Raw genomic sequence first — 27,878 nt, forward strand, 5'->3', positions numbered from 1 at the left:
GTGGTGGAAAACTGAGTGGGTCGAGCATAACACATCAACCCTGTTACCCATAGATAGACAGGCTAGACATTAATTTTAAATGTAATTAGTTTTGTAATGCTTGCAGTCAATTGCCCCTCCCTGTTGTAAACAAAAAGCGTCCATTTCCCCTGTCACAAGGGGATTATGTCTGATTTAAGATCAAATCATCAACCCTGTTACGGCCACACCTCAGAGCCTGGTTCCTCTCTAGGTTTCTTCCTAGGTTCCTGCCTTTATGGGGACTAAGTTGAACATGTGCTCTTTATGACAGCATCCTGAAATTATGAGAATTAACCAAGTTACACATCTCAAAAAGGCACCGAATTGGTGAAACAACCCAGTTGTTTCCCTTGGTTGAGACTTTTGTAGCGCTACTTCATGGTTGCCATCATGTGTCGATGAGGTCAGAGGGCCCTGGTTCGAGCCCAGGTTAAAGCAACGAGAGGAAGATCATTTGACAAGGAGAGTAGGTAGGCTGTTGTGAATGACTCATCATAAGACATGGGGTAAAATACTAAATACAGGCCTATATTGTATTCCACATAGAGAAAAAGATATGTTACCATCAAAATACTTACACACAAAATCTTGATTAAAGCCAAGAGAGCCATTGGCTGATCCACAGCCGACTGGTTGTGTTCTTTTACAGCACCACTGATCAACATCGTCTTGGAGAGGAAGCAGCCTATCATTGTAGCTCCTGATCATGATATGGTGTACAGTATTCTGCCATGGAATGTAAAGCTATTTAATCTAAGCAATAAACATGACCCATCGTCATGGATCAGAGCGACGTCGGCAATATTACGACTACAGCCTTGGGTTATTGAGAATTTCCTTAGAGCTTTTTGCGCTTGTAGCAATACATCTATTGGTACATTTGATTGAAATTTTTCATCATCCAATGCTCTTGAATATTCAAGGTAAGACATTACACACAACTACTCAATTTGATGTGAGGGTGTCAAATTAGCTTAAAAAGTTGTGTTGTACGCAGTCGTAAGTCATTGCCTTCGAACAGATGGCATTACTCCTCTGCAACATGGATCCTGAATGTGACCCAGGTGTGTTACTGCTGTGTTGGAACAAAACCCTGCATACCCTTTAGTTCTTCAGGAACAAGGTTGTGGGCCACTGATTATCAATACACAGGTGTGAAAGTGCATCCTTCCAAACCAAATAGATAGACTAGAGAAGAAATATATGTAGTTTCCATCTATAGCTTTTGAAGATTTCACCACCTTTCATTGGTTGAACGTGACAGCAAGTAAAAGTTGTTGCCCATGACGTGTGAAACACACACGCGCAGCTTAGCCTTTCCTCATCAGTTTTTTTAGCAGGCAGTAAACACAGGGCTGTGGTGGAAAGCTCATCTCAGGCAAGGTCATCAATCTCATTAAAGAGGACCCAAAGGGTCTTGGGGGTTTTGGCTCCAATCAAGCACAAAGTCACGCTCTGAAATGGACATCTCTCCACCCGAGACTTCAGCTTCAATTTGGGAGATTTAGTTCATAAACCAGAGCTCTGGGCCTGTACCCAGGAAAAACACACCAAGGTATTTTGTAATGCAATGAAATCCAGTTGAAATGAGGCAATCGTAGCAATCAGCAATTAAATCGGAATTATTAACAGAAACAATTTAATCAGAAATCGGAGAGGTTGAATAGTTAATCCGTGGAGTCTTTTATTTACTCGGCGACAGAATAACTAACTCAGTCGTTTTGGAGAATAAATTTAGCCCGGGTCAAAAGTTAAAGCCTGTTAGATTGAATCCAATCTAATTTCGTGGTGGTGGGTGTAGTTGGAACAAGGAGAGTTTATGTGTAATGTGATAGTTGGTCATCCATTATATCAGATGAAATAAGACAAGAGTACATTAAGTACAAGAAGAAAATCATTCAAAATGTAGGATTATTCAAGTGTTTGGTCCGTAGGTTTTCTATGCAGGGCTACAGAGGTCCTTGAAGCAACATTCATGGCTGCATATCAAACATTTTGGCCTTGGGGCAACAAAGTGAATTGTAATGATACAGGAAACACTGCATTCAGACATTATTAGCAGATAACAGAGTCCAGCCACAACCCAACCACCCAGTCCAGCTAATAACAGAGAAACCACATCCTACGTGAGCTTCATATCAAGTTGTTATGTTTCACTATATTGGATAACTCCAATATATTGGTATCACTCTGCGGCGGAGGGATACATCCGGGGTGAGGATTTACAGATTTACTCCCATGTACACCTGTGTCACGGCTGGGGTGCGCCACTATATATAGACCCCATGGCCGCGGCACACTTTCTGAAGTTCGCTTGGTCAGTCGCTGGTAATTGTAATATCATGCATGGAAGTATACTCACTGGCTGTTTGCAACCTGGAGCAGCTGGCCAGCCCCTCCTCTTGAGTGCTCCACTTGCTGAGAGCGGTTTTTCGTACTTGTGTTTTGTTTGTGTTACACTACGAGTCCGTGTGCATCCATTAGTATGGTGACTCTTGCTGCCACAAACAGTAATTTACCTTACACAACTTACACAACTTGCCCACTGGCTTGTTCTATATGTGTGTTGTGAATTGCTTTAACATGAAGCAACCTACATTCTCTGCTAATTATCCTGCAGGGGTTTTTCTTGCTCTTACCCTTGCAGAGTGTTAGAGTATCGTGGTGGACTTCCACTACGTTGAGACATTAACTTTGGAGTTCCTTAATGGAGTTACTCCATCATATGTTGCTGCTTTTACTGCTTGGATATTAAAGGTAATATTACAGTAAAAAAAACATAAATCAAATCCATTACCTGATTGCTGTTTTTTTTGGGTCTGCCTGTTTTTCCCACACGGGTCTTCCCCATTTTTTTTGCAGAGTTACTGGGTAATTTATCCCTCACCGGGTTCCTATTCCTCCAAGCGGGTCACGATATAAGCTCTCTCAAAGGGCAAAGTGGGAGGAGGGTGTGGAGTCCCCATGGGTGTTGTCCACAATGCTCTAGAGGTACCGACTCCAATTCGGACCACCGTCCTTCAGGGGCCTTCATGTCACCACGGTGGCCGACCCCCTGAAGAAAACCCTGCGGATAGAGATCTCCTCACTCCTGGATAAGGGTGCCATCCACAGGATCGAGACATCAGAACAGCTAGGTGGGTTCTACTCCACTTATTTTGTCGTCCCAAAAAGAGATGGAGGGTTTTGACCAATTCTGGACCTCCGCAACCTCAATGGGTACTTGAAGGTACTGAGGTTCCACATGCTGTCCCGAGTCCGCATGTTGCAGGGTGTGTCCAGGGACCAGAGGTTTGTGACACTGGACCTGAGGGATGCCTACTTCCATGTTCCTGTTCACCCAGCTCATTTGCAGGACCTCCGATTTGTGTTAGAAGGGATGGCTTACGAATTCATTGTTCTTCCCTTCGGCTTCTCCTTGGCACCCCACACTTTCACAAAGTGCATGGAAGGCCGTCCTGGCACCTCTCATGTCTCGAGTATTGTTGATCCTCAATTACCTGGACGATTGGCTGATTTGTACTCCGACCAGGACCAAGGTCCTGTCAGACAGAGACATGCATCGGTGGGTTGGGCATTACTGTAAATGACAAGAAGAGACGTCTGATGCCACCCAGAGGGTGGTCAAACTGGACTCAGTCCTCATGAGAGCACGCCTGCCCACCAGAAGGGTTCAGGCGATCTTATCTTGCCTCGACCACTTTCGGCAGGGGTGGGTGGTATCCGCCCTGACCTGCCAACACCTCGTTGCAACGGCGGCCTCGTTTCCCCTGTGCCTGCTCCATCTCTGGCCTCTTCAGCGGCAGTTCAACTCCCACCGGCTGCACCCGAAGCGCCACCGTCACCGCCAGCTGCGGGTTACCGCACAGTGCCTCAGGGCATTGTTGAGGTGGCGCTGTCGCTCCTTTCACTCAGGTGGGGTGGAGATGCTGAGGAAGTGCCGCCGGGAGCTGGTCAGCACAGACGCCTCCCAGATCGGCTGGGAGGGAATGACCAAGGGCAGGTCGGCAAGCGGCTGTTGGCTACCCCCCTTGGAGCGGCAGGCACATCAATACACTAGAGTTCTGAGCTGTGCTGCTGGCTTTGCGGTCTTTTTTTCCACATCTGAAGGGAAGACATGTCCTGGTGAGAATGGACAACACCACAGTGGTGGCTTACATCAACCATCAGGGTGGCCTGAGGTCCTACCGCCTCCATCTTATGGCACGGGAGCTCCTTCTTTGGGCTCAGGGGCGTCTAGCGTCTCTACGCGCAGCACACGTACCTGGCATCCTGAATGTGGCAGCAGATATGCTCTCAAGGGATGAACCGCCACCTTGGGACCGGAGCCTACTGGAGCACACTGTCTCCTGTGGTACTCCATGTCAGATCCATCAGGGCCTCTGGGTTTGGATGCTCTAGATCACGATTGGCCAGGGCTGGAGCTTTACGCATTCCCCCCTCTTTTTCCCCTGATCCAGGCTGTGCTGGACAGGACCAGGATGGCGGAGCATTGTCTGCTGCTGGTGAACCCATACTGGCCCAGACTACCCTGGTTCAGCCTTCTCCTGTCACTGTTGTCTGGGACACCTTGGCAACTGCCCCTGAGACCTGACCTGCCGGGGGAACTCTGTGGAGGCCGAGACCGCACCGCCTTAGTCTGTGGGCTTGGCCGCTGAATGGCACCAATGGTCCATGTTAGGACTATACAGGAGGGTGTAATGAACACCATGCAGAACGCAAGGGCTCAATGGCACAGGCTACAACTGCGGCAAACCAGTTGTTCTGCTCTTGGTGCGCTGGTATTGAGGTTGTGCCTGAGACATGCGGGGTGTAGTGTGTCCTCCAATACCTACAGTCTCGCTTGGATGAGGGCATGGCAGCATCTACACAGAGAGTATTTGGCCGCTATATCTGCCTGACATGTGGGGTGGATGGACAGGCTGGTGGGGTGCTATCCCTTGCTCTCCAGGTTTATGAAGTGGGTTCGTCACCTGCGTCCAGCTAGGACCCGCTCAAAGGCGAGCCGGGATCTGGATGTGGTCTTGGCAGCTTTGGCAAAGCCGCCTTTCAAAATGTTGGAGTCTGCCTCCCTGAAAAATCTCTCTATGAAGGTGGTGTTCTTGGTAGCGATTACTTCCACAAAGAGGGTGGGTGAGCTCCATGCTTTTTGGTAAGTTCTGTGGGCTACCAGATGGACCCCGGTGGGAGGAGTATATCTCTCCGCCCCAACCCTTCATTCATCCCGAAGGTTCTGCTTATGACCCCCCGGCAGTAGCAGGGAAGTCTGGGCCTCACTCCGGCATGCTGTGTCCTGTGCGGGCACTGGCTGCCTATGTGGAGCAGACACAGTCAATGAGAACAACAGACGAGCTCTTTGTCTGCTATGGTGAGAGAGCCCTGGGGGCTGGGCTATCAAAGCAGAGGCTCCCTCACTGGATTGTGGACACCATTACGACAGCATACCGCCTGGCTGGGAGGACAGTGCTGGGATCTGTGGTGGCACATTCAACACGAGGTGTGGCTGAGTCCTGGGCACAACTGAGATGAGTGCCACTAGCTGATATAAGTTCTGAGGCCAGCTGGGCTTCCTCTTGCACCTTTACTAGGTACTGTCGGGTAAATGTGGCACCTCCCTCTGCAGTTGGTTCAGCGGTCCTGGGTGTCGCCTCCCCTTCCGGGGACTGTGCCGGGACCCCCCTTCCACATTGACAGCCCCTGCATCTCGGGCCCCACATTGGGACTGTGCCGCTGGCTGACCAGTTCCCTCTAGCACCGACTAATCTGGTACGGGTATACCAATATATTGGAGTGATCCAATATAGTGAAACACAATGAAGGTTATGTATGTAACCACGGTTATGTGAGCTATATGGATCACTCCAATCCTCTGCGGTGCTAGAGTCGCCTCAAAAATGATGTTGAGAACGTGTGTCGCGGCCATGGGGTCTATATATAGGGGCGGACCCCAGCCGTGACACAGGTGTACACGGAAGTACATCTGTAAATCCTCACCTCGGATGTATCCCTCCGCCACAGGGTGATACCAATATATTGGAGTTATCCATATAGCTCACATAACCGTGGTTACATACGTAACCTTTGTTTTCTATTATACCTTGTCCTTGGCGATGACGTGCAGACACAAAACAACTGGCTTTGTTTGGTTTCTCTCAGAGACCTTCCAGACGGGTCATTTTAGAGTTGGTAAGTGATGCGGTTTGATCATCGTTATGATTTTTGGATATATGAGTATTTATTATAAATTCAGTATAAGCAAATCAGAGATGGAATTATGAATACTCTGAATGGCCTTATCGACATCCCCATCCCACGCTCCTCAAGGATTCAATTTGCCTGTGTGTGGTACCCTTTGTCAATACATACACATGATTTACATTCATTACTGTTTTCCAATATCCATGAGGTTTGGCATTTTACAGTCCTTTACCGAGCCAGGCATTTACTATCTCATTCCAAACACTCCCATACGAGCTCTCTCCTAGTCAAACAAGCCAACATTCTCATTCCTCAGTCAGACATTCCAAGTGTGGCATTTGTTAGGATTGTGCTGTTTCAGAAAAATACATTGGTTCTAGACTGCAGTATACTATAACTTCTTGACCAGATGAAAAACAGAGCAAATGCCAGTTGTCCTTGTAAATAGGTAGTACTATTCAGACAGACATACACTGAGTGTACAAAACATTAAGAACAACTTCCTAATATTCTGTTGTTTTGTACACTCAGTGTAGATACTGTATGCCTTCCTGATCCAACACTGCTCCCTACTGGCAAGTCAAAACACTGCAGAAGCTGTGTGTCTGAGGTAAGGTATAACGAATGTACAGGTAACTGTCAAAATAATGGAAACACTTGAGTAAATTCGGGATACAAGGGGGTTTTCTCGTTTAAGCAAAAGACCGTCCCCCGTGACCCAGAAACCGATAAGTAGTCGAAGAGTGTGTCAATTAGTTAGTAGCAGAGAGGAAGATCCATCATCTTTGTTAGTAGGCAAACGCACGTAAGAATGTCCTCCCGTCCTCGATAGAAACCTTCCATCAAGGATACTCATGTGTATCCTATCACGGAAGAGTTTTGAAATCTGCCACACCCCCTTTGAATTAGCTTTTGTTTTGTCCGATGAGGAAAAACATGCACACGTTTAAAAACCATATGCTATTTATTGTTTTATCTATAAAATGTATTGTACAACTTTATTTTTATTTTGGGATCCACCCCTGTAAACGTCACTTGCCTAATGACGCACGAGTGGAGAAGGACCGTCTCAAATGTAAGCAAGCGGCATTCCATCCACGTTCACTCTCCTCGATTAACATTCATTGACACTTTTTCAGAAGGAGCCGCGATAGGGCGAGGTGAGCAAATCAAATTCATAATAGGCCAATGTTTATTGTAAGCCGGTGTTTTCACACGTGTGGTCCTTACAAGCCAACACCGTGAGCAATCATTTTTGGGGGAGTTAATTAAGCAATTAACATCCCATCAGGCTTAGGGTCACGTATAAAAATTATGGGCATGCCATTATTTTTGCTACTATGGCCATGTCCCCACAGGATGACAATGCCCCCACAGGATGACAATGCCCCCACCCACATATGCCATGGTCGTCTGTCACCGGAGCCGTTTTTCAAAAGTTATCGGATAGGATTAAATGCATAGAAATAATGAAAAGAACGGACACATTATTGATCTGAATGGGGACTCGTCCTATTCTACTTCTATGCATTTAATCGGGATAGATAACTCTAGAAAAACTGAGCCAAAATGCAGATCTCAACCCAATAGAACACTTATGGGAAATTTTGTAGTGGCGTCCGAGACAGCGTTTTTCACCAATAAAACAACAAATGATGTATTTTCTCGTGGAAGAATGGTTTCGCATCCCTCGGATAGAGTTCCAGACACAGGTAGATTGCAGCTGTTCTGTCGGCTCTTGGTGGCCAAACTCCCTATTAAGACACCAAGACACAAATGGCCACCCGGACCATTTACATTGACCCTCCCCTTTTGTTTTTACACTGCTGCTACTCGCTGTTTATTATCTATGCATAGTCTCTTTACAAATTACCTCGACTAACCAGTAACCCCTGTATATAGCCTCGTTATTGTTATGTACATTTCTTGTGTTACTTTTTGATTCGATGTAAAAAAAAAAAAAAAACTTTCGTTTATTTAGTCAATATTTTCTTAACTATTTATTGAACTGCATTGTTGGTAGGGCGGTAAGGTTTACACGGCGCATGTGACAAATAACATTTAATTTGATGTATCGTTTATTTAGTCAGTTACCTGTATATTACATGCATGTTCACACACACTTACACAAGTCTTCTGCGTGCCACAACTGTTAGCCGCTGAGCTAAACGTCTAGGCCTTAGCTTGGGGAGCTAAATCAAGTCTTTAATCTCAGACAAGGCTACTCATCACGCTAGCATGGTTTACCCAGCCAACCGTGTCGCATTTAGCCTAACACTACTCTGACTAAAATAAAGAGCAGAACACTATCAATCACCTTCACGGCACTTTGGATTTTGCAACAATAAATACACATCTATTCTGTCAAACATCATAATTTCTAAACATCTTAAAATTCAACAATAGTTTAAAAAAAAGGCCCTTGATAAATCTATATATTAGGTATAAAACACTACAATCTTTATTTCCCTCATCTCATTCATGATTGTCATATCTTAGAGGTTACTTAAAATGGAGGAATGTATATTTAGTGTCATTATAAACGATAATCCAGACCTGCCACTGACCAAGGCTAAGTAAAAAAATTAAATAATCATATGCTGTATTTGACACGGCCCAATAGAGAAAGTTGAACAGAGGAAGTATCTGAAACTACTGAAAAGAGATCATGTCAAGGCCTTTGATGATCAGGAAGTCAACTCATTATGACACCTCTGTCATTAGGCTGGCTAACCTTGGTTAGTAAGACCATTAAGAAAGAGCAACATAAAGCACTTTGTAACAAGCTAAATCAAGAAGCTAGTCAAGGCCTTGTGGCCTTCGACTAACTATTCTTGATGAAAACTAAAACGGATAGAGACCGAGTGACATTCTGGGAGTGATGATACACTACAGGCCTGTGGACTAGATAAGCTGAGTGACATTCTGGGAGTGATGATACACTACAAGCCTGTGGACTAGATAAGCTGAGTGACATTCTGGGAGTGATGATACACTACAAGCCTGTGGACTAGATAAGCTGAGTGACATTCTGGGAGTGATGATACACTACAAGCCTGTGGACTAGATAAGCTAAGTGACATTCTGGGAGTGATGATACACTACAAGCCTGTGGACTAGATAAGCTGAGTGACATTCTGGGAGTGATGATACACTACAGGCCTGTGGACTAGATAAGCTGAGTGACATTCTGGGAGTGATGATACACCACAGGCCTGTGGACTAGCTAGATAAGCTGAGTGACATTCTGGGATGATGATACACTACAGGCCTGTGGACTAGATAAGCTGAGTGACATTCTGGGAGTGATGATACACTACAAGCCTGTGGACTAGATAAGCTGAGTGACATTCTGGGAGTGATGATACACTACAAGCCTGTGGACTAGATAAGCTGAGTGACATTCTGGGAGTGATGATACACTACAAGCCTGTGGACTAGATAAGCTAAGTGACATTCTGGGAGTGATGATACACTACAAGCCTGTGGACTAGATAAGCTGAGTGACATTCTGGGAGTGATGATACACTACAGGCCTGTGGACTAGATAAGCTGAGTGACATTCTGGGAGTGATGATACACCACAGGCCTGTGGACTAGCTAGATAAGCTGAGTGACATTCTGGGATGATGATACACTACAGGCCTGTGGACTAGATAAGCTGAGTGACATTCTGGGAGTGATGATACACTACAAGCCTGTGGACTAGATAAGCTGAGTGACATTCTGGGAGTGATGATACACTACAGGCCTGTGGACTAGATACGGGACGTCTAGTCTAGTTCAGCTCTTGCTTCAACTTGTTCTTCTTGACTTTGGGTTTGGCTGCCAGAGGGGGCATGGTGGTGGAGGGGTCTGACTCTTCTGGCTGAGGGGCTCGGGTGGGGGTGGTCTCCACATCAGGCTCCTCCTCCAAGGCCAGGGAGGGGGGCGTGGGCTGGCTGTGGGGGGACACTCCTGAGAGACAGGTATTAGATATTGAAAATGTAACTAAGTATACGCAGTCTTTTGTAAAGAGTTAATGAGGTGTGATTCAAGTTAACAGTCTACTGACAAGATCATATTATTATGTTAACTTGACACGTCTCTCTCTCATTCATATACCCTAGTTAATTACCAGTAGTGTAGTGGAGGGTAAACACTATGTTAAGCGAGCGTTTACCCAAATATCACGGAAAATGCATAAAAAAATCTAAGGATGGTGTGATGTGTTACCTGTGGGGAGTGTGATGCTCTTGTTGTAGCCTGCGGCGGAGGACATGGCCTGCTCCAGGGCCTGGTTGGTGCCTAGGGGCTGCTGGGAGCTGCCAGGGGTTTTACTGGGGGCCCCAGCCGAGCGCTGCTTAGACTTGGGGTCTTTGACCGGCTTGGTCCACTCCAGGCTCTCTCCCACTTGCAGGGCAGTGGCCATCTTCTGAGCCATGTCCATTAGCTAAGGAAACAAAATGGCTGTATTTGGAAAAGTCAAGAAATTGAAGAGGGCATTTATTGTTGTTGATATTATTAAGCCGACGTGAGAATGTGGTACAATATACTGACCATACTGTATTACATTAAATGTGTCATATTAACATCAACATCACGTTAATGCAACATTGGCAAACGTTTCTCTCTTCCATCAGTAGTTTGAGCTCACAAGAAGCTGCTGAAGGGAGGACGGCTCATATTAATGGCCAGAAACAGAGCAAATGGAATGGCATCAAACCATTCAACTTATTCCACTCCAGTCAATGCCACAAGCCCGTTCTCCCCGATTAAGGTGCCACCAACCTCCTGTGTTTGACCTACACTGTATGTGCCATGTCAGACAGAGTATAGAGAGGAAGCTACTGTATTGTACCTCAGGGTCAAACTCAGTGTTGCTGTCCTTCAGTATGTTGACTTTCCTTTCCATCTCCTGGTACTGTTGCAGGGCTCCCTTCTTGTCCCCGTGGTTGTACAGCAGAATGGCAAAGTTCAGGTTGACCAGAGGGTTGGACCTGGGAGGAACATGGAGCCAGTCAAAACAGATGGACTTGAGATAGATAGGTAGATCAGTAATCAAAGGTAGAGTCAGCGATGTACGTAAGTAAACAGCAATATTGGGTTGATGTCTGCAACAACTAAGAGCATTAAAGTGTGAGGTACTCTGATCACAGGAGGCTGCTGAGGGGAGGATGGCACATAATAATGTCCGGAACGGCGCAGATGGAATGGCATTAAACACCTGGAAACCATGTGTTTGACACTATGTGTTTGACACCAATCCACAGATTCTGCTCCTCCCCCTCGGCCTGCGGTGCTGCTCGTGGAAATATCGTATCTCAGTCTCATTTTAAATGAATTACATTCAACACAACTTGAACTACATGGATTGACTCAGGACAAAAAATCTAACTATATGGAAGTTCGATTGGGAGGAACTTACTGGTCTAAAGCCACAGCTTGTTCATAGGATCTCCTGGCATTGTCCACGTCCTCCAGATTGGTCAGTGCAACTGAAAGAGGAGAGTGGTCAGTTCAGTGGGAACTACAAAAACTAAACCTATAAAACCTATAGAAACCTGTAAACATCCATAAACACATTATAAAACAGATCCCATTACATTAACACTATTCCAGGGTAAATATAAGGGAATGCAATGTGGTACCTTGAACCAAGTATTTAAGGTTGCAAGTTACATAGTACTCATAATGCCCTAGGCACAGATTTAACCTGGTCTTGGACTTAAAGGACTAGGCTGTATCTGTATCTGGGGAAAGTGGCACATAAAGCCAATATAGATGGGAGAAGGCAGGGCCAGGCTAGTGTTACCTGCTAGTAGCATGTAGAGTTCTCCCAGGCCAGGCTAGTGTTACCTGCTAGTAGCATGTAGAGTTCTCCCAGGCCAGGCTAGTGTTACCTGCTAGTAGCATGTAGAGTTCTCCCAGGCCAGGCTAGTGTTACCTGCTAGTAGCATGTAGAGTTCTCCCAGGCCAGGCTAGTGTTACCTGCTAGTAGCATGTAGAGTTCTCCCAGGCCAGGCTAGTGTTACCTGCTAGTAGCATGTAGAGTTCTCCCAGGCCAGCCTAGTGTTACCTGCTAGTAGCATGTAGAGTTCTCCCAGGTGGGGCTGCAGGTTGGTGGCAGCGCTGAGGAAGTGGAAGGCAGAGGCATACTGCTGCATGGTGAGGTGCACCAGGCCCAGGTTGTACAGTACCTTCCAGTCAAACGGAGACAGGTAGTGGGCCCGCTTCAAGCAGCTGATGGCCTGGTTCACACAGAAAGGACACGGGAAAGGAGAGGGGTTTAACATGGCTAGACAACAAAACAACAACTGTCCTTAAAATGTCATTTGAGGTACTGTAGTGTACTGTAGTTTTAGTATGCCGCCTTTGATGCCATGGAAAGATATGACGTCTGTCATATTTGATCTATCATATGACATACATCTCTCCTTGACACCATTTTATATGTACAGTACATGAAATATGAGAATACGCACTGCTACATATTTCTTCTTGCCAAAGAAGCACATGCCGATGTTGTTCCAGAGCGGGGGGCTCTCGGGGACGATGCACGCTGCCACGCGGTACTTGTTCATGGCCACATCAAAGTCCCCATGGGTCTGCATCATACTGCCTGCTGCCAGGATGGCCTAGTAGGGACACATACACATAACTGACATGCTGTACATCAGGGATCACCAGCTAGATTCAGCTGCAGGGATCACCAGTTAGATTCAGTTGCAGGGATCACCAGTTAGATTCAGTTGCAGGGATCACCAACTAGATTCAGCTGCAGGGATCACCAACTAGATTCAGCTGCAGGGATCACCAACTAGATTCAGCTGCAGGGATCACCAACTAGATTTAGCTGCAGGGATCACCAACTAGATTCAGCTGCAGGGATCACCAACTAGATTCAGCTGCAGGGATCACTAACTAGATTCAGCTGTAGGGATCACCAACTAGATTCAGCTGCAGGGATCACCAACTAGATTTAGCTGCAGGGATCACCAACTAGATTTAGCTGCAGGGATCACCAACTAGATTCAGCTGCAGGGATCACCAACTAGATTCAGCTGCAGGGATCACCAACTAGATTTAGCTGCAGGGATCACCAACTAGATTCAGCTGCAGGGATCACCAGCTAGATTCAGCTGCAGGGATCACCAACTAGATTCAGCTGCAGGGATCACCAACTAGATTCAGCTGCAGGGATCACCAACTAGATTCAGCTGCAGGGATCACCAACTAGATTTAGCTGCAGGGATCACCAACTAGATTTAGCTGCAGGGATCACCAACTAGATTCAGCTGCAGGGATCACCAACTAGATTCAGCTGCAGGGATCACCAACTAGATTTAGCTGCAGGGATCACCAACTAGATTCAGCTGCAGGGATCATCAACTACAGTACCAGTCAAAAGTTTGGACACCTACTCATTCAAGGGTTTTTCTTTATTTTTACGATTTTCTACATTGTAGAATAATAGTGAAGACATCAACACTATGAAATAACACAAAAAGTGTTAAACGAATAAACATGTTAGATTCTTCAAAGTAGCCACCCTTTGCCTTGATGACAGCTTTGCACACTCTGGGCATTCTCTCAACCAGCTTCATGAGGTAGTCACCTGGAATACATTTCAATTAAAAGGTGTGCCTTATATATATATATATATATATGTGTATAAATTTTTTGGGGAAAGACATTTTTTACTCAGAAAACTTGGGCGGCCAAATAAAATGGATTTGTGTCGCCAGTTGGGGAACCCTACAGTACATTATACACATACAGTACATCAGATTCAATGTTGCAGTTATACAGTACATTGGTGTCAGGGGTTTATAAAAAACAAAACAAGCTTATAAAATGGTGGCCACTTACCTTATAGTTATTAGGGTCATAAGTAAGTGCATTCCCGAGATGTTCAAATGCTTTTTGGTATTTTCCCAACTGTGAAAGATTATCAACAATCAGTGCGAACAAACATCACCATTCTGGAAAAATTAAATGTACATTTTTTTGGGACACAACATAATAAAAAAAAAAACATTCCACTCCTAAGAGTGTGTTCAGAGTTGATTGCAGACCCACCTGCAGATACAGGAGCCCCAGAGTGGTCAGCAACTCGGCATTCTCTGGAGAGAACCTACACGGAGGGAAAGACACCTCTAATATCACCTTCACGCCTGCAATTACACATAATAATGTCTATCTACACTTTGCCTAATGCAAATGGAAGAACGGAGCTTGGAATTTGCTGATTATTTAATGGGTTCGTTTCAGCATAATTGCAGAGTATTAATTATGACTGGGGGGGAAGAAAATACTTAAAGAAGGAGCCTTGAGAGGAGGGGTGAGGTTGAATTAAGGCTCACAGTGGTTAGTCTAATTAAAAGCAAACCGAGTAGCTGGGCAACTTGATTAATTCATTTACCCAATAGGCAGTAGTAATAATGAACACGGAAAGGCGACCCCATATATACACTGACCTTTGCCAGTACCTTATTTCCCTGGATAGGATGATTATTTAATGGATACTTGGGCTTTGATCCTATATCCATACTGACATAACACGTACTCATACTAAAATACCATTTGCTAGTATGGATGCACAAACAAATGTATTGCTTCGTTCTAAGTAATATGCTAGTGAGGGTATTGAAATAGATTTGGACTTGTACAGTACGTTGAACAAGGCCACGAGTGGCCTTCAGTCAGAGATGATAAGTGAGCCTGATTCAGTTGTTTAGACGATTGAAATCAACAATCGTAGAGTAGAAAATGTTAAACTAGTGTGATTACAACCAGGAACAGATCCCACTGTTCAAAGCACAGCATGTTTTCTTCGTCTTTAGGGATTTTTTTACTCCTCTTTTATTCCATCTTAAATGAACATCATTAATAGCTATGTAGGGAAAATTACCCTTCTGCTGCATAATCATTACTGTGAAAAGGTTGTCTCAAACTCGTATATATTATCATCGCTCTATTATTAAAAAACTCTTCCCTAATGAAGGCTTTAGTGCTTCCAGTTTTTTGAATAATGTAAGTTGTTCCTCTAATATTAAAAACTAACACATTGGGTTTTTAATAACAAAGCAACCTTTCAACAAACCCACATTTTCTTCCATGAGGATGAACTTCTTTTAAACAAAACTTAATTACACTGAATGTTCTCCGTAAATGTCACCTATTCACAATTCTTAAAAAAAAAAAAAATGTCCCTTAGGATATTTTCTAGGGCATATTAGAAGTGGTGCAAAGTTTCCCAACTTTTAGAACATTTTGTTTGAACTTTTAACAATCTCTACATCCAAACGTACTCCACTGCACTCTTGTACACTTCGATGGCTTTGTCCATGTCTCCCGCCAACAAGTGGACCTTTCCCAGTGTCATGAATGTCCTGTCGTGTTTTTTCAACTGCAGGGCTGCATTCAACTGCTCTTCAGACTGGAATACAACAGATACAGTATCTCTACTCCATCATCCACCGTCAAATACTTGTACACTGGCTGAGACGCCATTTCATATTGACATTTGAATGATAAAATAACCCTTTAGTCTAATTACTTCCTTATGAACAGTGTGTGAAAATCCAGCTCATACTTACATTTTGGAAGTCTTTTATGAAGGAATAGCATACACCCAGATTATGGTTGATCTCCTGGAGAAAAATATCAGGGTGGCTATATGGAGCTACAACACAAATCAAAATGGCTGACTATGCATATAGTTCATTGTTCCACTATTAAACCCTGTAGCTGAGAAGCAGTGTGTAAATCCAGGAAGAGCAATGCTGATGGATAAATCTTACGGTGCCAATGGTTACAGGTACAGGCCAAAGATAAGCAACTCTACTGAGTAGAGGAAACCACAATCTTTTCTCTTACCCAGTCTTTCTCATTGAGCTTCCCAGCTTCCTGATAAACCTCAATGGCTGCCTTGTGTTTCCCCAACAGAAAACTGAAGGAAAAAAACAACTATAAATGGAAGTACACGCACAGAGTAACCCTAAATTCAACATCTCCTAAATCAGCTAATGCCCGGTGGGTATTCTGCTGCAAAATGGTAGACGTGCATCACCAAGGCGGATGCCGAACAGTTCCCATCCCTCATACCATATAAACTACTTTGATCTTGTAAGGAACCCTGCACTAACACAATCTTATATCATTATTATATTCTGTATGACCTTTTCCTGGCCTGGGCCTGTAGAGTGATCTGATCAACAGCAGTGTCTCCCCCCAGGCAGGCTCAGGGCTGAGGCAGGGGTACTCTCTACTCACAGCGATCGAGCCACTTGTTTGAGGTTGTCGGGGCTGGTGGGATTGAGGATGGCACAACTCTGGAACAGCTCCAGGGATGGCTGGATCTGCCCCTCCAGACGCAAGATTAGTGCTTCATTGCAAGAAAACAGGCTTTTATGTTAGCATGAAAAGGCGTTAAACCGACACATTAAATTCTAAGGCGCAGTAGGGGGTAGAAGCCTTTTTGGGGGAGGAAATGTTACATCTAACGCTTGGTTTTGACTGGAATAGACTAGAGCTCTGTTGTGGTTGGGATAAACCGTTTGAACGTGATGAACACATGATGAGGGATGTGGAACGTTATGTAGTATGGCTTCTTACCTTGTACGTATATGGCATATTCACACATTCCCTGGGTCTCCTGTAGCTGCTCTTTGATCATTGCCTTTGGGAAACAACGAACATGATCTCTGCTCCAAACTGATGTTACAAGAATATTGCAAGAACTGAATATGGACAGTATTTCCTAAGTTGGTAGTCTCTTCCCACAGCCGCTATCGCCAACACACTGGGGTGGAGTGCCATGAGTCTGGCAAGGAAGACTAATACATTGGCTACACTCAGTTTTGTGATTGACAGATAAAGCATTCCTATGACAACTAAGACAGACATACAGGTAACTGGCAAAATAATGTCAAAAATACCTTTTAAAAGTGTCTTTGCTCGCTTTGAGGACAATACGGTGCCACTGACACGGCCTGTTACCAAAACCTGCGGGCTCTCCTTCACCGCAGCCAACGTGAGTAAAACATTTAAACGTGTTAACCCTCGCAAGGATGCCGGCCCAGACGGCATCCCCTAGCCACGTCCTCAGACAATGCGCAGACCAGCTGGCTGGTGTGTTTACGGACATATTCAATCAATCCCTATCCCAGTTTGCTGTTCCCATATGTTTCAAGAGGGCCACCCTTGTTCCTGTTCCCAAGAAAGCTAAGGTAACTGAGCTAAACGACTATCGCCCCGTAGCACTCACTTCCGTCATCATGAAGTGCTTTCAGAGACTAGTCAAGGATCATATCACTCCACCCTACCTGACACCCTAGACCCAATCTAATTTGCTTACCGCCCGAATAGGTCCACAGACGACGCAATCACACTGCCCACTGCCCTAACCCATCTGGACAAGAGGAATACCTATGTAATACCTATGTTCATCGATTACAGCTCAGCATTTAACACCATAGTACCCTCTAAACTCGTCATTAAGCTTGAGACCCTGGGTCTCGACCCCGCCCTGTGCAACTGGGTCCTGGACTTTCTGACAGGCCGCCCCCAGGTGGTGAGGATAGGAAACAACATCTCCACCCCGCTGATCCTCAACACTGGGACCCCACAAGGGTCCGTTCTCAGCCCTCTCCTGTACTCCCTGTTCACCCATGACAGCGTGGCCATGCACGCCTCTAACTCAATCATCAAGTTTGCAGACGACACTACAGTGGTAGGCTTGATTACCAACAACGACAAGACGCACTACAGGGAGGAGGTGAGGGTCATCGGAGTGTTGTGTCAGGAAAATAACCTCACACTCAACGTCAACAAAACAAAGGAGATGATCGTGGACTTCAGGAAACAGCAGAGGGAACACCCCCCTATCCAAATCGATAGGGCAATAGTGGAGAAGGTGGAAAGTTAAGTTCCTCGGCGTAAACATCAGGGACAAACTGAAATGGTCCACCCACACAGACAGCGTGGCGAAGAAGGCTCAACAGCACCTCTTCAACCTCAGGAGGCTGAAGAAATGTGGCTTGTCACCAAAAACACACAAACTTTTACAGATGCACAATTGAGAGCATCCTTTTGGGCTGCATCATCGCCTGGTATGGCAACTGCTCCGCCCACAACCGTAAGGCTCTCCAGAGGGTAGTGAGGTCTTCACAATGCATCCCTGGGGGCAAACTACCTGCCCTCCAGGACACCTACACCACCTGATGTCACATGAAGGCCAAAAAGAGGAGAACAACCACCCGAGCCACTGCCTGTTCACCCCACTATCATCCAGAAGGCGAGGTCAGTACAGGTGCATCATAGCTGGGAGACTGAAGAACAGCTTCTATCTCAAGGCCATCAGACTGTCAAACAGCCACCACTAACATTGAGTGGCTGCTGCCAACATACTGACTCAAATCTCTAGCCACTTTAATAATTAAAAATTGGATGTAATAAATGTATCACTAGTCACTTTAAGCAATGCCACTTTATATAATGTTTACATACCCTACATTACTCATCTCTTTTGTTTTTACTGTACTCTATACCATCTACTGCATCTTGCCTATGCCGTTCAGCCATTGCTCATCCATATATTTATATGTACATATTCTTATTCATTCCATTAGACTTGGTAGTTGTTGTGAAATTGTTAGATTACTTGTTAGATATTACTGCACAGTCGTAACTAGAAGCACAAGCATTTCGCTACACTTGCATTAACATCTGCTAACCATGTGTAAGTGACCAATAAAATGTGATTTGATTTAATAGGGCGTTAGGCCAACCCGAGCCAGAACAGCTTCAATGCACCTTGGCATATATTCTAGAATTGTCTGGAACTCTATTGGAGGGATGCGACACCATTCTTCCACAAGAAATTCCATAATTTGGTGTTTTGTTGATGGTGGTGGAAAATGCTGTCTCAGGCGCCGCTCCAGAATCTCCAATAAGTGTAAGTGTTCAATTAGGTTGAGATCTGGTGACTGAGATGGCCATGGTATATGGTTTCCATAGTTTTCATGCTCATCAAACCATTCAGTGAACACTCGTTCCCTGTGGATGGGGCCATTGTCATCCTATGGGGGCATGGCCATGGTAGCCAAAACATTCTATACATGACCCTAAGCATGATGAGATGTTAATTGCTTAATTAACTCAGGAACCACTCCTGTGTGGAATCACCCATTTCAATATACTTTGTATCTCTCATTTACTTAAGTGTTTCCTTTATTTTGGCAGTTACCTGTAGTAAACCAACATGCTTGGTTCATTCCCATTTTCACCCACAACAAGTGTTATAACAGCTGTTATTACAAAACTGTACTTCTGAGATTGTGTAGTGGGTTCATTCATTATTTTATTTATTTAACTACGCATGCAGGGTAGGAGAAAAATAGCATGCGCTAGTAGCATTTTCAAATTTCCAGACGGAACACAGCTTGAAACAGAAGATTACATCACTATCTTCTCAGCAGAAGACACTAAGACAAAGTGAGGGGGGAGGGAGCCTTCATTATTTGCATGCTGTCTAGGCTGACAGAAAGGTCAGTGTGACACCAATGCACATTAAACAAGGGGGAATGAATGACAGTCAGGGACTGGACCAGACCACCGGGAGAGACAGCGCGGCAGGGGGGGGCCTACCTTGCAGGTCTCATAGTCTTTGCGGATGTAGTGCAGGTGGATGAGCCAGTTCCTCCTCTCCAGAATGGGAAGTTCCGGAGCTGAGGAGGAGAGGCAGAGTAGACATTCAGGGGTGATGAGGAGACGGCATATTGGCCCGATACCAAACAAACCCCTCCACCCTTTCTCATTTAAGGCCCTTGTTGACCCGCACTGATAAGAATATATTTAATAGAACAATCCATGACGTGGTCAGAAATCAAGTACAGAAAAAACGGTCTCATTCTGACCTCTCAGAACAACTGAAGCTGACATTACTGTATATGAGTTGAGTCATGCTGCCAGTGAATGGCCATTTCATGTTATACTATCTCAAATCAAAGTTTATTGGTCGCGTACACAGATTTGCAGATGTTATCGCAGGTGCAGGGAAATGCTTGTGTTTCTAGCTACAACAGTGCAGTAATACCTAGCAATACAAAACAATACAAAAAAAGTAAAAAGAAAGAAATGTAGAAATATCAATAAGATATGTAATTCAATTAAGACATATTTATTGCATTTTCAATGATAGTCTCTTCTGAATTATCTCTTTAAAAGTTATGGTCATTTTATTACCTGAAACTACGGTGCTCTGCATCAGTCTTTAATAAGACAAGGACTGATGCAACAAAAACCCTTCGGGCTACTTTCCTCAGACATAATAAGTAAGTTAGATAATAGTTATAGTACTGCTAATTGTTAGTTACAGACAATGATGTTGTTTTATTAAGCCTCTGCCTTTAAGATATTATCCTTGTTGCCCAGGCAACCGTGTCTTTAACAAGCTCAGTGCTCCTGACAGGAATGAGAAGGAGCACATGCTACAGACAGACAGACAATGGGGAACATGAAATTCAATACAGTAGGATATATTTGGTGAGCTAAGATGGCCATGCCAACCATGCTTCTGTATAACAGTACTGGAAACCTTTCCTCTAGCAGAACACAATTGTATTCAAGATAGCTGCCATTGTAATTCCAAATAGAGTAACTTCTTTGATTTCAGTAATCCTGTTATCTTGTACCTACCTACCTGTGAGGCAGCAATAGGACACTGGCTATATGAAATGAAGCTGCCTGAGACTACACTACAGGGTAGGTTAGTGCCTGTGGAAAAAACTGTGATTTACACCAAAGCTCCCCTCTGTTTTATCTCGCCAATTGTTAAGTCGGAGCTCCAGTGTCTCACAGCAAGAACCTCGACTGGAAGCCCACTCTAACCCCACAGAGAAAGCCTTCCCTTTCCCCCTGTTCGCTGAGTGGTAGACTGCAGTGCATGGAGACGGCATCTCCCCTCTCATATTTGCCGCATCAGATTTGGAGTGGCCTTATTTGTGGGCTTAATCCGCTTTGGCTCCTGCCGAGACAGCAATAATATTCTTGTCTCTGGGTTTCAGCTGCAGCCCTGTGGCACTTTAAGTCCACTCTTACTAAAGCTGGGCAGATTTTGAGGAGGGGGGGGGGGGGGGGGGGGGGGGTTCGTCTGTGACATGTCTTCATGGGACAATAAAGAGAGAAGCAGCAATAGGAAGAGGAACCCAGCATGGAACCGTCCAAATATAGCCAGCGAAAAGGTTTCATCCCCACAACAAAAATCCTCTCATTGTATGCATGATCTCGGTAATGTGTAGAGAGAGAGGAGACAGCTTTGTATTATTCTGTTAGCTATAAAAAAAAAAAAAGTCCAGCTGAGCAAAGAGGATAAGTTGGAGCAGAATGCTTGAAGAAAAGCCTGCCGAGATTAAAAGACCCCTGAAGCGGATCAAGTTCACTCTTCAACTTGTCACCTCTTTGGAAATTGAGGTCAAGTGGAAGAACTGTGCGTTAGTGTTTCTCCTACAATTGTTTTGTATCAATAACATGACTTCTGTAGTGGGCTGCACAACAATATGAGTTGGCACACAAAATACAGTGGGTGATGTATGAGGGGGCCTAAGGGAGATATCATGGCCTTTTAAATGTTTTATTAAAAGGTCAAATTCTGTGGGATGGATGAAAACAATATCTACAAGCTATTCTATACGAATGCTAGGCCTATATATTTTTTACTGTGTTCTGGAATATGGTTGCAAGTTTCTGTCAGCTTAACCATTAGAAAAAGGGTAAGGGCGCCCTCTTTAGTCAAATAAAATATATGTTTAAAGTCTGTAACACACTGCAGCGAGCATTAATTCAATTCTGGCATTTTGACTTAGTCTCGTCCCTATGCAACACTGAGGGTCAGGTTTCAATGACAGACTGTTTTGACAACTACTACAAAAAATTACTCCGCGGTGGGTCCTCTTCAGACAGATCACGAAGCAGACATGCCAGAATGTCGTGATTCGAAACCAAAGTTTGCATGCAAAACATTTAAAGTAGTTAATGCAAACTAGCCACTTGTGAAATGCACTCATAAAAAATAACCTACGTGATCTTCACCTTGCTAGCTACTATTTTGTATTTTATTCAAGCGGAAAAGGCAGTGACTAGGCAGCAGCGGATGCTGCTGAGGGGAGGACGGCTCATAATAATGGCTTTTAATGGAGTCAATGGAATGCTATTAAAGACATCAAACGTGTTTGATGCCATTCCGATGACTGTATTCCAGCCATTATTTTGAGCCATCCTGCGCTCAACAGTCTCCACTGGTAGGCAGTGACGTGGTTCCTCTGTCAAACTGACGTTCTATTACGTACAGACGCTGTTATGCTGGAGCATTTTTTAATTATGGGAGGGAACCTGGATGTCAAGAGTAATTTTGACTAGGGTGACCTTAGTAAATGCTGTCAGTTAGCCAAACCATTTCCCCTTAATAAATAGGCCTGTAGCATCATGTGTTTTTTCTGTATAACTAATGCCCTCCACTGTCATGTTAAAACACAGGTGTATGTGACATTTCAATGGAAAACTGTAGAGTCACTGTTAAGTTATTAGACATTTACCTTTTGGAGCCTGGCGTTTCTTCATCTCAGAGGCCACTGGGAGCTGAAAAAGAGGGAGATCCATGAGGCAACAAATTGGGATGTGGTCAGGGAGTCTGAATTTTGGAGCAACTCCTGGCCTGCATCCTGCCACCTTCTTTACCATTTCCTTCTGAGGATGCGTTGTACACTACACCTGGACCATCAGACTCTATTGGTCACAGACAGCCATTAAACACTACACCTGGACCATCATCCTCTATTGGTCACAGACAGCCATTAAACACTACACCTGGACCATCATACTCTATTGGTCACAGACAGCCATTAAACACTACACCTGGACCATCATACTCTATTGGTCACAGACAGCCATTAAACACTACACCTGGACAGCCATTGTACACTACACCTGGACCATCATACTATTTTGGTCCCAGACAGCCATTATACACTACACCTGGACCATCAGACTATTTTGGTCACAGACAGCCATTATACACTACACCTGGACCATCATACTCTATTGGTCACAGACAGCCATTAAACACACCACCTGGACCATCAGACTATTTTGGTCTTTGGTAGACTAGAACACTTAGTGAGTTTGATGCAGCTAGCAGGCCCTTTACTAGGCATGGCATGGATCTAGAGACAACATGCCTGTGTCCTTTTATGTAGGAGCTTTAATACCCTCATTACCTCTTTCACCACCTTTTGTTGTGAGGCTTTCGCTTCCCGTATAACTCACTTTAACATAACATATCTACAATACAAAATCAATAATACAGCAACATCAACAGTAGTGTGTAACAATAACACATTGTTACACACTACTCTATGTAATTGTGATTGGAGCCCAAGAAGAGTAGCTGCAGCCAATGGGGATCTGGAATAAATACAAAATACTGTGTTTGGTATTTGTTAAAATGCAAGATTTGTCTGTGCTTTGTTGCCAAGTTTATTTGTTACATTTTCTATCACAGATAGTTTTTTTGTGTGGGTTTAAAATATTCAATTAAGTCTAAAATCTGTTACTAATTTCATTGAGTGTTGATTTGATTGGACTAAATTACATTGCGATGACTTTGCTCTACACATGTTCATAAAACACCTTTATTGAGGAGCTCTTCCAAGAACAAAGCGTTCAAGTAAAAACATCTTAAAAGTATAAAGTAATGTAACATAACGTTCACGTGAAAAAAAATCGTACAAATACAAAGTCTAAAATAACATTCACAAACATCTTGAAAACATCTTGTGCAAAAGGAAATATCATTCAAACAAAAACAATTTTTTAAAATGTTGCGCTGCAAATTCACGTTGTTACAAAAGTATATAGATATTTTTTTTGCACAGCCACAACTTGAGCACCGCGGTACTTGGCACTAATCACAAACAACTTGCACCACAAAGCTAAAACATCAGTGCACGGTTATGATGGTGTCATGTAAAGAGGCCCTAATTGCATCCCGTACAGTAGCAACACTTTCCTCCACTGGCCCTTGTAGTAAACTATGGTCTTGATCTGTGAGCTTAGCCTCTGTCTGCTGATGATCCTGGCCAATAATGTTCCGGTTCCATTCAGCCAGAAACTGTTCTTTCTACAACTGATCTTGGCCAATGTTTCATTCATGCCAGAAACAATTCTTTCTTCAGTTCGCACACATTGTGCAGTATGCAACACGCCGTTACAGTGTCTGTCGTCAACTTAACGTCAATGTTGATGCACTTCACCAAACGTCCCTTCAAGCATCCTAAGACGTAGTTAATAGCCACCCTGGCAGAACTCAGGTGGTCATTAAACTTCTGCTGGTGGTTATTCAGAGATGTGTCCTGGGAAAAGCCTGTCATTAACCACCTCTTCAGTGGCTACGCTGGGTCTCCTACCGGATGAACTGGCATCTCTACACCAATGACAATCGCTGAACTCTGTGGAAGAGGAGAATAATTGTAGATTCAGAAACAATTGTATACATGCAGTAAATAGGTCATTACTATGCTTGCATAGGTTTTTAGTTATGTGCTTATTCTCTATAACTGAAGCAAAATCAGATGTTTAATCACATACTTCCTGGGGAAAAAGATGCGCCCCCCCCCCTGCCAGTCTGAAATGATCAGAGTTGGCCAATACTCTCACCCCCTGTGCGATCTAGACACCCCATATAGACATCAGTGAAGCTAGAAAAAGACAAACTGCTCAAATGTGGCTTATATCACCAAGTGGTAACATGGCCTCTATTTGTTTGTCAAAACAGAAATTATATGAGCAGCAGAACACTTACCTGAGGTTGTGATCAGCAACGGCCTGCAACACAGAATAATGCTGCCCTTTGCTGTTCAAGTAGTCCTTTGGATATTATTTTGAGGCAGTGATGGGGATGTGTGTCTCACCGATGGTCACCAGCACATTGCGGATACCCAAGCTGCTTAAACCCACAGATGGTGGCTAGGATGTCTTTACCACCGGGTAGCGAAATAAAGCGGTTGTGCTTGTCTTCACGACAGGTGCAGTCACCTGTCGTAGAATGATGCAAACAGTGGAAACACCACCTCCAAATAAACTTTAAATAATCTGGTGCTCGCTTGGTGTTGCACACCACCACCAAAAATAGAGCAAACCTTCGACGGTATTCAATTGTGTTTCAGACATTGGTGGTCTGTTTAGTTCCCAGACTCTACTAACTGTGCAAGGTGTTCAAATGTGGTCTGAGTCATGCGGAACTGTTTGCGCCTTTGATCGTCGTCAAAATCATCCAACATCATACTGCAAACATCTTCACCGGGTCTTCGACCCCGCTTCCACACACCTCGAAAGCATGTTGCATCCTCGATTGCTGCTTCTTTCGTCAGTACATATAGTGGTTGTAGCGCGTAAACGCAAAAACCGTCGTCGTCTGTGCTGTCGTTCAACGTCATACCGTTGTCTGCTCAGGCGTATATTTTGAGTGAAATTATTCTGACAACTAGAAAGTAGACTCGGCATGCTCTATTGCAATTTCACTACAGCATTATTTACCAAATGCAGTAACGAAAGTACCTTAATAAGGCTGGCTCCAGCAACACTTTCATCCGCCATGTTTGCTGTCCAACAATAACAGCGTGTCGCCGACTAGTAATGACGACTTCACATCTGCTTGTGGCGTCCAGTAATATTGGTCGTCATTAAGAACGCAAGATAAATCATTGAACTATTTGAATTGAATGTACACTAATTATCGACAGATGGAATAAAGGCATACTCCTTGATTTCGTGAGTTTAGCTAATTATCGAGCTAAACAAAACCTGTTAATGTAGCATGTTGTGATAATTAGGTTAAGATTAGGTAAGGGGTTAGGGTTAGTTAAAATGCAAAACCTTCCAACTTTTGACGTTAATTTGACAAAAGATGGATCCCTTTTTTAGCCATGGCCCCATACGGAGCTGTAACGTCAACAATTACTGCTGTAATGACTTTATTAGCATTAACAAGCTAGTCGTTAGCTAGCGGCTATGTTTTCAGCTAGCTAGAGCTGGAGAATGCTAAGCAAGACGTTTCTAGACATATTACACTGCTAACAACAAACATCCCAGCTAGTTATATCCAAGACATTGCAGATTTTATTCGGTTTACCATTGTAATTCCAATTCATAACAAGTAAATTATCCTCACAGTTAGTGTGTTTTCTTCGTCCGCCATCTTGACAGCGCAGGATGCTGTTGCCATGGTTACGCTAGAACGGGGTATTTTTGAGCTCTGTTTCAAAAAGCCTTACCAGTAGCTAGATTATGAAGGACTTCTGTTTCTATCATCTCTGGCACTGCAGGGTTGGGGAAATTACTCTGAAAATATAGTTTACCAAGCTACCAATTACTAAACACTAAAATAAGTTAAACTGCACTAAATCTACCCTTTAGAAAAAACAAAGTTGACTTCAGGAGTAGTAGTTCACAACACAAACTACTTCGTGATAAATGACCATAATTCGACATTCATATGGTCCCCCTGCCTGTGTGGGATCGATTCCGGGCACTCCTGTATCTCCCCTTTTATTCATGTTGGTCACACTGTCACAATATACAATGTGACAGTGTCTGATGGTCCAGGTGTAGGTTACAATGCATCCTCAGAGGGGAATGGTGAAGAAGGTGGCAGGATGCAGGCCAGGAGTTGCTCCAAAATTGAGACTCCCTGACCAAAGGTGCAATGATTGAAGTGGGCAATTTTGCCAAAAATGTGTATGGAACTTACAGGCAGATTATCAATGATATCCTCGAGTACAATTTTGATATTGATTTGCAAAAGGATAAAGATCTTATTAAAAATATCATCCTCAACTTACGATTAGTCGAAAAGAAAACAAGGCCAAATTTGAAAGGCATGTTAAGTAAAGAAAAACATGAATTGTTACAAGAAACTTTAACAATTGTGCCTCCCAAAAAAAGTAAATATGCAATAATTTCAGGTGACATGGAGGTCACTCGGGCATCAGCTGTGTCAAAAGATCAGAGACTTAAAGAAGTAACAAAAAGAAGACGACTAGATTTAATGAGGAAAAAGAGAAAGTTTCACAGCAAGGAAGATGAAGACAGACCAATTTGAAAGAGCCAGACAAGTTTCTCAGTGTGTTAGGACAGAGAGCGTCTTTACTGAGACTGATTCAACACAATTTTCTGATGAGACTGAAATACTTGGCCATGAGAATGGATCTGCTGACCGCTGCATAAAGGAAGAGACTGATCTGGACTTCATATCTCTTCAGGCTGTTAAGATGGAGACTATCAACACAGAGACAATGTAATAGAGTGTTATGCTGAAGCAGTGCACAGACGTGTTATGAACCAATCTGTAATGGTCTCCACAGTGACAAAAACAGCTGCTCTACCTGGGAAATCTGAAAGAAATGTCAGGCGTAAAAAGGCAGGTCAAGGAAAATTAGTGTCTAACAGGATACAAAAAGCAAATAACATAAAGGAAGTGAAATATCAGACGATAGCCAACGATATCTGCTCAATAAATGACTGAATTAAGGCAGCCCTCCGCTGGAGGGAAGGTTGAGGACCCATACCCCAACTGCAAGAAAATAGGTGTAGATTTCCATGTTGGATCTGGAGCAAAACAG

General features: G+C 44.0%; 1 protein-coding gene and 1 pseudogene across 3 annotated transcripts; one reads left to right on the plus strand and one right to left on the minus strand.

Moving 5' to 3' along the window:
* The first annotated feature begins 2,306 nt into the window (after positions 1 to 2,306).
* Positions 2,307 to 5,712, plus strand: LOC149971473 (uncharacterized; annotated as a pseudogene).
* A 2,567-nt stretch (positions 5,713 to 8,279) lies between these two features.
* On the minus strand, positions 8,280 to 26,937 carry LOC110506956 (BBSome complex member BBS4). Of its 3 annotated transcripts, none has more exons than XM_036963604.2 (16): positions 26,429 to 26,937; positions 22,797 to 22,839; positions 19,852 to 19,931; positions 16,819 to 16,882; positions 16,477 to 16,588; positions 16,081 to 16,153; positions 15,801 to 15,854; positions 15,513 to 15,640; positions 14,281 to 14,335; positions 14,071 to 14,139; positions 12,684 to 12,836; positions 12,278 to 12,449; positions 11,627 to 11,696; positions 11,060 to 11,198; positions 10,435 to 10,651; positions 8,280 to 10,176 (listed from the first exon to the last, which is right to left on the minus strand). In XM_036963604.2, exons 1-16 carry the CDS (start codon positions 26,480 to 26,482, stop codon positions 9,998 to 10,000), a joined length of 1,662 nt encoding a protein of 553 aa, XP_036819499.2. In that variant the 5' UTR covers positions 26,483 to 26,937; the 3' UTR covers positions 8,280 to 9,997. The 3 variants fall into 3 exon arrangements, 2 of the variants coding, with proteins under 2 accessions (XP_036819499.2, XP_036819502.2); XM_036963607.2 differs by having other exon boundaries at positions 26,390 to 26,491; XR_016492337.1 differs by having other exon boundaries at positions 8,658 to 10,176; positions 10,435 to 10,668.
* Positions 26,938 to 27,878: the final 941 nt, after the last annotated feature.

The sequence above is a fragment of the Oncorhynchus mykiss genome, chromosome 26 (assembly GCF_057628025.1).
Source record: "Oncorhynchus mykiss isolate SJ-2025 chromosome 26, ASM5762802v1, whole genome shotgun sequence".
Taxonomy (NCBI): domain Eukaryota; kingdom Metazoa; phylum Chordata; class Actinopteri; order Salmoniformes; family Salmonidae; genus Oncorhynchus; species Oncorhynchus mykiss.

Coding starts and splice junctions, on each gene's coding strand:
- LOC110506956 (XM_036963604.2), bottom strand. CDS start 26,482: ATGGCAACAGCATCCTGCGCTGTCAAGATGGCGGACGAAGAAAACACA. Junction 15,641..15,800: donor TCATAAAAGACTTCCAAAAT/GTAAGTATGAGC, acceptor GTTGTATTCCAG/TCTGAAGAGCAGTTGAATGC. Junction 11,199..11,626: donor CAAGCTGTGGCTTTAGACCA/GTAAGTTCCTCC, acceptor TGTTCCTCCCAG/GTCCAACCCTCTGGTCAACC.